The sequence below is a fragment of the Pimephales promelas genome, chromosome 6 (genome assembly GCF_988280905.1).
Source record: "Pimephales promelas chromosome 6, fPimPro1.hap1.1, whole genome shotgun sequence".
Lineage (NCBI taxonomy): Eukaryota > Metazoa > Chordata > Actinopteri > Cypriniformes > Leuciscidae > Pimephales > Pimephales promelas.
The window spans coordinates 17,465,496-17,477,605 of NC_142774.1; the positions used below are offsets into that span (position 1 = coordinate 17,465,496).

A 12,110-nucleotide genomic window follows, 5' to 3' on the forward strand; every position below is an offset into this window, starting at 1 on the left:
TTTCTCTGAATGGGTTTTTTAAATAGTTCAATAAAAATGAAATTGGTTAGCTTTTCCCAATTAAAGTATGGAAGGGAGCCTGCATTGTCTCTTCCCCAAAACCGTCCCTTTAGGCTGAGGCATTCATTGTTATTAATTCACAACAAAACAGGATGCCACCTCCACAGTCTTCACTCGTAACACAGAGATAAAGCTGACTGCGTCACTAACAAACTGCAGTCTCTTTTGTGCGTATAGCTAACAAAAGATGCAGGAAACTAAAACAAATAATTTATGTCTCTAGCCTGTTTTCTACAGATCAGGAAGAGGTGATCCAGGTTTTCCCATTCTAGTCCTGAACGTCATGCTTTTTTCTTTTGATAATGGCACAAAAGGGCTTTTTTTATATATATCTGTCATCCCTTTTTCAATTGTGGGACAACTTCAGAGCATGTCCCTCTTTAAGTCAAAGTTCTCATATTACACAGGATTTTGAAAAGGGCAATTTGGAGAGCCAAGGCATAATGGGTGGTAAGCGTTTGAAAGCTAACAGGGGATGACCATCTTCAGCATGACACAAAGGAGGATTGAATTTCAACATTACAGGAGGGACTTTTTTTTAAAAGCATAACTATGCGAGGTCACAATTTTCAGACACATTTTGTTGGAAATTTACTGCATTGCAACAGTCATATAGGAAGGATTATAGTAACTTTGATTTTAGGTCAGAATCATGGATAATATCCCTAATTATCCAGTTATTCCAAATTTCAATATAGATTTCAGAATTCAGGTTCTAATACATACTTCTGTTTAACAAAGGTTATACTTATAAATAAAGTAATAAATAAATGAATGAATAATAAAAGCATTATGTAATAAAGAGCAAGATTCATAGCTTCCCTATCCACTCCCCGAATGACTGACTCATCAAATATCTTATCATCATAATGTTATAGTAATGAAAAAAAGAGAATAATATATATATATATATATATATATATATATATATATATATATATTGGCTAACATACAAATGTGGCTAATTAACCACCTTGAGTGACTTCTCCCAGAAGTAAATTTGTTGTTATACAACCTGATGTTCAGTTGCAAGTTAATCCCGTTTCTTACATTTTCAATCTGCCGATCTAGTGTTCAAGCTAAATTTTAACTTCCCATCATGGATATAAACCATCCTAAACATTCATGGTCAAAATTCTTGCCAAAAGAAATAAAATTGTATACTAGCCAGATTTTGAGAAAATAATAATAATAATAATAATAATAAAAGTTTACCAAAAAAATGGTCAAATCTAATTTCAGAGTTTCAGCGACAAACACACAAAAAGCCATTTGGGAATTCTCAACTTGCTCAGTTTGGAAAATCTTCAAAGGTCGCATTGTGATGATGCTAACTGAACAGATGGTGCTGTAAAACAACCAAAATGGTCTATCACAACTAAAAAGATGTCATTTCTACAACCTAATTAGCAAACAAACAATAATGAAACTTGTTGAGAAGAAAAAAATTTTAAGACAAACATCACATTATGTTATAGTAATTAAATTACATACCATCCTCGGTGGGAACATAAATGTTTAAGTATAGGCAGTCTTCGCTTTGATCTTGTACGTAGGTTACAACAGTATCCAAGTTGGCGGTGAACCATACAGGTAGCATATCATTGAGTAAAAACCGATCTTCCAGAAACTGAGGACAAACTGGAGCAAACTGTGTGGCATTTCGAATCCCAGGCCAGGACATGGGGGGCTCAGGGGGTTGAAATCTTCTCTCTCCCGTGGGTGGGAGGGCATAGGGAATCCCCAGATACTGTTCCACAGGCCCTAAAATCTCATTGGGCAGAGATGTTTTCAAGCCTCTTAGCTTGCCGTAATTTGTCGTGACAATGGGTTGCTGCTGGCAGTGTGCAACGGCTAGCCAAGCAGCCGCAAGCACAATCCAGGAAAAAAGACGGAGAGTAGCCAACGGACGAACCATGGTGAGTGTTATCCATGGAGTTCCTCTGAGCCGTGACATGGTCCAGCTGCGGTTGGCAGAGTTATTTGAATTCACAGTCCTCCACTCCTCCCTTCTCCCACAGCCAAGGTGAAACCTGCCTTCAGGCTGCAATGGACAGATGATTGACAGCACTCACACCAATCAAATCAACAATCACGGCATTCCTCCAAGCCATGAGGGTGATTCTGGATCTCTGTTGTATTTCTGTCGTTCTTTAAATGCTATCCTTTTGACGAGAAACAAAATGTGGCTCTTTTCCCCTGAGCTGTTCTCTGGTGTAATTACTCCCTCCTTTCAATCCCTCTTTTATTGGTTTGCCTGTGGGAAAGAAAGAACAGCGCGTAAATTTTCATTCGTTGTCATAAACAAAAACAAAGGAGTTCCATTTCCTTTATTAATGTGTATGCTTTGCATTAAGCATCTGAGATGCCAAGGTAACCTTGCACTGAAAGAGGAAAACAAATACATGAATAAACTCAAATAACAAATAAATGCTAACACTTAGACATCATTATACTCCAGATTCAAACAATGAAATATGATTTAAGGTTTCCATTGACTGGGCCACGATTTATAAAGTAAGTGGTCTGGTAAATTGATAGGCTCAAATTACTGTTAGCATTGCATTGTTGCGCAAACAAAAAATATATTATATCCTGTTTTATATCCAATATAGAAACAGTTTATCTGTGACTGAAACATGTATGATTGAGCAGTTATTTTTTCTTTTAGAAATACAATTCTGTCCAATCTATACATTATTTCTCCTTATTACTTAAATTGATAGTTCACCCAAAAATGCAAAGTTGTTCCAAACCTGTGTGAATTTCTTTCTTCTGCTGAACACAAAATAATACATTTCAAAGAATGTTGGTAACCAAACAGTTGATGGAATCAAATTGCCTTCCATAACATTTATTTTCATTTAATGAAAGTCAATGGTCCCATCAACTGTTTGGTAAACCATTTTTACAATATCTTATTTTGTGTTCAGAAAAAAAAAGAACATTCATAGAGATTTGGAACAATCTGAACATGAATCAATTATTAATTTTGGGGTGAAATATCCATTTAATGTAGGAAAGACCAATCTCAGACTTTGAAGCATTTTGATGGCTTGATCCAGTAATGAATGTTAAGTTTTCATTCTGACATCCATAATCCTGTTTTTTTTTTGTCATATTTTTGTCATATTAAATGTCATATTTACATTTATGTATTTGAAAGAAACCTTTATTCAAAGCAACTTACATTGCATTCAAAGCAAACATGTTATCAATCCAGGCATTTCCTGGGATTCTAACCCATGACATTTGCATTACCGCCATGTTCAGCTGTTTGAGCTACAGAATACTCTTCAGAATCACCATCAATAATAGCCTGATATATATAGGCAATGAGCACACTCAGAGAGTAGAATTCATCATGTCTCTGGCTGAGTCATATACACAAATCTAAACAGATTTATCCATTATCCTTTGACTCAGATATGTTGTTCAAGTACAAATTTGGGAATTTAGCAAAAGGAAACCATTCGTACAGGATTACAGAAGAATAAATGACATGAAAGACATTGGTTTGAGATGCCTCTTGTTGTGGAAACACTAAAGGTCACTGTGTTTTCAGGAATCTTTCCAGGAAGATCCTCTGGAATAAATCCAAAAAACATTCAAAATAAATTTCCTTGGAGGCATATATTGGAGTAGATTTGCCACTGATTTAAATGCTAATAGTAAAACGGTATGTCTACATCACATTTATTATCTGAAAAAAAAAAAAAAAACATAATCTTTCTACCTGAATGAACAAACAGAAGAAGCACACAAAGCTGAGAGCAGATAACTCACAAGAAATGCTAACCTGTGAGATAATTTGAATAATGAATGCTCTATGCATTACATCCACATACAAGAAAGAGGAAGAGAGTGGGTGTGAACAGAATTGAGTAGATCCTTACCAGTTGGTGCATTTGATACTCTTGAACTTCAACACAGTTGTACAGCACACACCACAGCTCAGATTTGTTTAGCTTTATATAAGTTTCCAGATCATCTTATGGATTGTTCATGCACATTTGCCTCAAATTACTGAGCTGGACTCCTTGGAGCCTCTGGAGGCAAACTTTAATGACTTAAGTCCTGTGTAAAACTACAACCGATGAACTCTTTCGTTTGCTCTGATCCCTCCATTAATAGCTCTGTCAGTGAAACCGGAGTGGGGAAGCTTCTTATGATCAGTAGGCTACCTCTTATTTAAATTGAAATCCTCAACATATAAAAAGGCATCGGTTTGCCAACAGCTTAAAAATATGGTGTGTTCAACAGATGTCACACCCAGTGTTATCTACATTGTAATTTTCAAAGCCTTTCTAAATAATTCTTCAATAATCTAAGATTGATTAATACAACTTTTTAATTTCCTCATATCAAAAAGCAATTTCAGCAGAGATCATAGAGTAGATAGCATAACCCATGGAAAGTTAATTGTGCGAACAAAGCAGTGATGATATAATGGACTCATTGAGACAGTCACATTAACTTAAATTGGTGTTGAGCAATGCTAAATTACAAAAGGATTAGGGTTATCTCCACTTCTCCACTTCATAACAGAACGCTTTACAACAGCAGGATGTTTTAAAGCACTGACAGTCACAAGAGAAAACATGAAAGCACAAGAAAACAAACAACAAAAAAGCTTTTTCTCCTTTATACAATGCAGAAAATATCCACATGTATGGTAAATGGCTGTAAAATATTATTCTGCTTAACATTTACAGGGATTTAAGAGCATTTGAAAGGTGATATTCCTCTAAGGCAGAATATAATGAAGGAGTAAGAATGCCATAAGGATTGAGTCCCTGTACACCTTACACATGACATGCTTTAAAAGATCTTTATTGGTTGTCTGAGAAAAAAAACATCTCATGACACCTTGGGGTTAGAAGTCCACTCTATTTTTTTTTTTTTTTTTTTAATTAAAACCATCATTTAGCCCAGACATAAAGGTTTGTGTTGTACATGCTACGCAGTGGCTTCATTATAGAGAGACACAAAAAAGATAGTTTTCTAAAAAAAAAAAAAAAAAAAATCACATTTTAATAGACTGATAAACAATTAAGAATTAAGACCAGTACCCATCAAGAGGCCTTTGCTGCGCTATACTCATACTATTTTAAAAGCCTTTGTTTACTTTGGCATTGATAATAAAATATATTGACATTGAGTTGGGCATTTCAGAAAACCTTTCACGTATTTGTCCTCCAAAGCAGATGGGTCTGAATGTCTGGCCGGCAATTTAATTTCCAACACAGACAAAAAGCCATGTAACATCCACCAGTTTGAATGCCCTTTTCGTCTGGTGTCCAAGCTAGATCAGCCAAGAGAGATTTATTCAATAACTTTACACCAATATTGCTACATCCACAAGCAATTCTTAAATTCAAGAGGTTCAGTTTGGAGGCACTTTCTGCCAAAATACCTGATTGCAACAAACAAGGACAAAGAATACGTGTGTCTATACTCTTTGGGCTATTAGCCCAAATAGATAGTTCAACCAAAAAGAAAGGTCCCTTTGGTTTACCTACCCTCATTGCTCAAAACCTGTATGAAGAATTTTTGTCCACACAATAAAAGAGTCATTGGGATGCAAAACAACATTGGACCTCATTGTCTGGTGGAAATGATAATAATAATAACAGCACTCAAAGTGACATATTTCAAAATATCTTCCTTCATTGCATCACTAAAATGTGATATATTGTTTTAAATGGTAACTTAAATAAATGAATAAATACAGTAAAGAACATTTAAAAACATTCAACCAGTTTAGTGATGTTCTCAATTTACGTATTATAAAAATTAGTGTTCTTCCATGTTCTAGTATTAAATGCATAGCATTTTAAATTCATAATTTTCCCCACGACCACATATGTCTAAGTTACATTTAGATAAAGGTGATTGGTTGGAATTTTAATACTTTTTTTGTGAGTCTGAAAACTAAAAAGAAGGAATGACGAGAATAAACGGAGAGAAAATAGAATCACTGCCTGTGTGATCAAGGAAGATAACTCACGCGAATCTCAATGAAGGTGCTGAGTCTCTCTCTGCATTTTAATTATAATAAATGATCTATTTGAAGGAGGCTCTAACAATTGCACTGTTCAGTTCAAGGAGTGACTCATGATACAAAGGAGATAGTATTGATTCAGTCCAAACGATAGACCAAGAAATAAAGCATAGAAAACCGCTGTGACCTTTGGGTGAACTTCAGATAAACGTGGGGCGATTCTGCTGCAAATGCACCTGCTATGACTTATTCAACATGGCGTCTGGACTAGCAAGTCAGCTGGAATTTCTTTTTTTTCTCAAGCTGTATTCTCTCTTTCTATCTGTCAATTGACTGAGTGTGGACAGGAACTCCAGCAAGCAAAGAGAGAGAGAGTGAAAATGTATTCAAAGGCAAACCACTGATCCTATGAGCTAGTGAGAGAGAAAGAGAATGTACGAACTGCACCTCTAAATGACTATGACCAAATATTGCTCTTAAAACCAGCAGTCTATTTTTAAATTAGAATATTCAATTCATGTGAATAAACACTCAAAGGTAGCTTCATTACATTCTATTTATAGCTTAATTAAATCAACAGTGAAAAAAAAAAAAAAAAACCCAACAGGTTCTCAAGCTCATGATTAGTCCAGGCCTCTTCAACATCCTATTATACCACCAAAATCTGCTAGGCCTATCTGCCCCAAACTGAATAAAACACAACAAGATCCTATAATACTACTATAGATACCCCACAAGGTAAATTGGAGGCCTATACAAAAATGTATAAAAAAAATGTTCAAAACTTTTCCAAACAATTCCACACAATTCCTAAAATTCATAGGCCTACCTAAAGTTAATTAACGTAATTCAGGTAGAATGATTGAAGCGGTTTGCACATCGTTAGTATGAACATTATTTCACCGCAATCTGACATGATGTCACGCATTTGCCGCGCATCCTGACAGAAGAGAAGGTTAAAATGTTGTACAGTGCGAATGTTCGAGAGGCGGCCCACTCCATCGCCCAAACGCGCATGGAGATGTCCACAGTACCACCTTGTGGCTCACCACAGCATAAGCGGAATAGCTTGGACTGAAACAGTGGTTCCTGTGATGAAAGTCCGGAGTCACCGCATCTTTTGAGGAGAATGTAGTTTTCCTGTAGCCAACAGCAAAGCTATAGGCCAGAGTTAATTAAACAACACACCATATCGCTAAAATAATTCTTCTTCAATGAGGGCGCACCTGTGTCCCGTCTCAGACTAATATTGTATTTTATTTTTATCGCGATTGTATTATGTGTTTTAAGTAGTCTAACCTCGTCTTTTTCGAAGCTTGAGCTAATATTATGGCTCTCGAGAAATGAAATTTCGAGCGATTTATCGCCACTACATATTTAGCCGAGTGTCTGTTTAACACGCATGGATGTGCATTAGGAAAACAATCATGAAGCATATCTCTGTACCGAGCTTTGGTTAGCCACAGGTAAGTAGTGCTATAGCCTACTGAAACACTTAGTTCTCCCACACGATTCCCCTTCTAAAGCCATTTTCCCTCATAGACTGTCCAAGTGCGTACATTTTACCCATTTCCCATGACGCATGAAATACACTAGTGCTATACTTGCTTTTAAACTCTAAATGTGGATACCACTATTATCGGAAATATAATATAAGGGTTTTAATGATAATATGCTTATAATTTCAATAACGAAAAAATCAAAACGCAAAATTGCCACAAAAACTACTGAAACAGGTTGCCTTTTTCATGCAAATCATGCAGCGCGTGTACCCGGTGCGAATTAAACACTCAAAGCAAAATCGTTGCCTGGTCCGGATGGATGAAGCTTTCAGAGAGCGATAGAAGGGAGGAAAATATTGTGAAGCAGCTGGAAATAACCGTGTACGCGGCGTCAGACAAACAGTTCAACTGTGTAAAAATAGAGATGGGCTACTTAACTTCCACGGCTGCTCGTGTGTCTTACCTTTGCAGTATCTGCATCGTACGGCTTCTGTCCTGACGCCCGACTTCCTGAGGTAGGCTACGGTCAAAATGTATGTGCCACACAAGGGAAAAAAATCTAACTCCGTTCTGCCCCTGTTAAAATCCAACGTGATGCTGCTGTCCGAAAGAGAGGTGGCTCAACGGAGACTGTTCAACACAGACGCGGCAACATATCAGATGTAAATGACCCACATAGATTAGGATAATTCGTTGAAATCACTGCGGAGAAACAGTAAATTGTAGAGAATCCGATTGTCTCCATAGAAAGAGGCAACACTGACTGAAAAAAAAAAGAGATTAAAGGGAAAGAGAATGAGGCTGTATCAGGCGTCTCTCTCTCTCTCTCTCTCTCTCTCTCTCTCTCTCTCTCTCTCTCTCTCTCTCTCTCTCTCTCTCTCTCTCTCTCTAGTTGCCATTGGACTGCACTGAATGAAATTTACAATGCCTACAACCAATAGATTGCCGCATTCACTTTATCACCCTTTAAACAGCTGCTATTACCTTTATAATTGCTGGGTGTTTGTGGTTACGTTGTTTCGATGTATATTAACATCAATGTTATATATGAGTGGTGTGAATATCAACATGACAGTAGGTCATGATGTCACACTTAACCAGTTAATAGTGTACAGTAGTTTACTTTTCAATAAAAAAGGCATTTATTTTGTATACTTGTTATTTTCCAATGGAAATACTTACAAAAGAAGTCAAGCATTAAAAATTGCATTTAGATAAAGATTGCAAAATTGCCAGTACAGATTGTAAAGCAGTCTGGAACAGTGTACTTTATCAGTGGAGGAGAGTTACAGAGATTTTCCCTCCTCCACTCAAACTGTTCTGTTATCACTTAGCTCGAGCTCCACACTAGGTTTTCCATGTTTCTCTTCCTGTAGAGAGAAACCCCACTCCAAACATTCATGAAGTGGCACAAAATAATAACTTTAAAAGCACAAAATAATCTGCATGAGAAACTCTAAAGGTGCAATAACATTTAGCATTGTTCAGCAAGTTTTTATTTTGTCAAATCCAGTCATTTCAATAGGAACCCATGCAGTTGTGAGGGAGACAGTTTCCCGACATTGATTTCATTGTCAATTTGCAGTGTTGGCCAATGGAAAGCAACTTGGTTTGAAAGTGATTTCATTGTGAGCTGCATGTATGTTCATCATATTGTCACAATCTGTGTGTGTGTGTCTGTGTGAATTTGTTGTGTGAACACATAAGACATGAGGTCTATTGAGCCGGACTGGGTGGGGCCAGGGTAGTAGGGGGTGGGGCTTGTTCAATTTGCAATGAGAGTACCGCGATTCGAATCAAGAGTTCAGTATCGTGGTTTTTCGGTTCGGTTCAAATATCTTTACACCCCTAATACATATACATATATATATGAAGAGTTCAGATGCAAAAGCCTCTAAATGCCATTTGAAATTTTCTTCTTTAATGATGATTTTTATCAAACTTGTATATTTAAGTTCAGTAATTTCACTTAAATAACAATTAATAGGTAATTATCATTGCCATTTAAGTGAAATCACTGAACTTAAATATACAAGCTTGATAAAAATGATCATTCTAGAAGAAAATTTCAAATGGCACTTAGAGGCTTTTGCATCTGAACTCTTCATATATATGAGTATCTTAAACATACACAAATAATAAATCCATTTACATATAGAAATATTGCTTATCCAGGTTAAGTAACATTGCACCTAAATGTCAAATAACTATCATTCGAGTAGTAGAGTATTAGTAGACTGTTAAGGATAGGTTTAGTATAATAAGGGGTTAGGGTTTGTAGATTAAGTTGCTTGAAAAGTGATTTTTTTTTTTTTTTTTTTTGTCAGTAGAATGTTTGTTGGATGATCATGACCATAAAATGTTAGCATATGTTAAGCGGACAGTCTACTAATAATCTATTGATACTCTAAAGAGAGTTAGTTGACTTGTAGGTGCAACGTTACTTAGTTCACTTTCTGAAGGGGGCCATAAAAATAAATGGTTTCCCTGATCCCTTTTTCTGGCAAACAGACACTGAACATTACATTTAGTATGACCAGACAGAGTTTGGCGTTAAACTTTATTGGATGACAAGGCACACTGTCATTTTCAGGAGGGCCATCTCTATTTCTCACAAAAGCTTCTGTCATTTATCAACTTTTTATAATTTTATTATTATTATTATTATTATTATTACTAATTGCGGCTGTAATTGGATGTTTAGATTAAAAACGAGATCCTTTATGTAATTTTTGTAAAAAAGGTACAATTAACAACAGTGGCTGATGCACTTTGGTGCTGTGGCGATAGTGTAATTTACAGAGTAAAGTGCATTGGATTGCAAAGATACAATCATGCACAAGAGACTTAGATCAAAGACCATGGACGCTCATTTCTCCAGGCATTCAAACTCCCGGCACAGATGAAGCTTGTTGCCTCAGGGCAACAAATGGATTTATATGGCAGCCGAGGGCCCACGCGAGTTTAATGTGAGTAGATCCCTGCCACTGTTTACTCCCTATTCTTCATATCTGTTAAAAAAAAAAAACTGTACTTTTAAAAGATATTATATACCATATACTTTATAGTTTTGTCTCCCCAGCGAAAGCCTGAGGAAATAAATATTTCCAGCCTCTGGCTGAGACTGAAAAGGAATTTTCAAAGAGATTGTGTCAATACAACAATCATTAAAAAAACTGGGTTTCATAATTCTGAGTTCATAAATTCATAAATCTAATGTTAAATGTTGTGATGTTGTAAATGCACTCACTAGTTTCCAAGTCAGTGCTGAGGCTCTAGCCCATTTGTCCACTCTATGACTATTACATTTAAGAAACCCAGCAACAGCATTCAGCTCCTTCTCTTCTGAGAAACTTCTACGTCTCTTATTTCTCAGATTTTCTCACTTATCGTGCTGCAACTGAGTCAATGCAGCTCCTTTTCCTTCACTGTCTCCATCCTCTCGGCCTAATAGCAGGGATCTGTCTAGTGCCCGCTGACCCCAAACTTAGTTACACATTTAATCTGGCCACATCCCGCAGTCACGTAACAATTGCTATGTCTCTAGTGGAAAGCATGTGATGTATCGGACTTGACACCCGCATCAATGGCTGCTGAGAGCTGGCCAAGTGCTATGGGCAGTATGGAATGGCATATCAGCTTTTACACCTGAAGTGTGCCTGTCAGAAGGAATAAGAGTAAGAAAAAGACTGAGATGACTGGTCTTTAATAATGTATGTTCTGTATTTGACATTTAGCACAGTATGTATTGATTTTATATTACGTATTACATTTGGCTTTGGTATAGAGAAAAAAAAAATTGCACTTTTGTGGAGTATCTAACTATGAAAATTTCAAGGGTGAGAGTATAAATACACAACATCATTGTTTAGATTTGAATGGGGCCAGTAAGAAAATAGGTAGAATTAAAAAAAAATAATAATACTGATCTAATATATATATTTAATAAATTTGTTTCTTTTTTTAAGATGATTGAGCGAGAGATGAAGTTAAGCATGCTTGTGTATGATTTTAAGAGAAATCACTCCCTATCTCTAATACATCTGATAAATGTGGATTCTTAGTCTACAATGAATATGAATGTGGCAGTTAAAGGTGCCATCTGGAACTAAAAATCAAAAAACATTCCATATTCCATAACAGATGGGGGCAGTATACCTCCAGAAAATGCGTTGTGCCGCGGCCGTGCGCACTCTCACGTTTTCAAACAACACAAGCGAGCGCTGTTTTGCTCTCTTTCTCCGCATATTTTTCAAATCATTTGACACGATAGTAAAAGTTCGGAAGACCGCAGTTTCACGTGGAGCATTTGGAGATTTTTAGAGATCAGAGACTCAATGAACAACATCTCAACACTAAATGATGAAGACCATCTCATAGACGCCTGTCTCAAAAACAAGCTGGTGCATTTCGACGATATGGGAAAATAAAAGCTTGCGGGCTATTATTTTAAGTTTACGGTATTCGTTTTGTTCATATTACACTTTTATTGTTAGTTTGAATTGATTTGACAGACAGCATTCGCTGATGTTGATCAACCTAGC

At 36.4% G+C, this 12,110-nt stretch overlaps 1 protein-coding gene across 2 annotated transcripts in view; it reads right to left on the minus strand.

The window, feature by feature from the left end:
• Window positions 1-8,408, minus strand: part of nlgn4xa (neuroligin 4 X-linked a) — a 161,102-nt gene extending 152,694 nt beyond the window's left edge. For both annotated transcript variants that reach the window (XM_039649528.2, XM_039649529.2), the window contains exons 1-2: window positions 8,030-8,408; window positions 1,555-2,317 (exon numbers count right to left, since the gene is read on the minus strand). In XM_039649528.2, the coding sequence (XP_039505462.2) occupies window positions 1,555-2,017 (463 nt within the window). In that variant the 5' untranslated portion in view covers window positions 2,018-2,317; window positions 8,030-8,408. The remainder of the gene's footprint in view (window positions 1-1,554; window positions 2,318-8,029) is intronic.
• Between the last annotated feature and the right edge of the window lie 3,702 nt (window positions 8,409-12,110).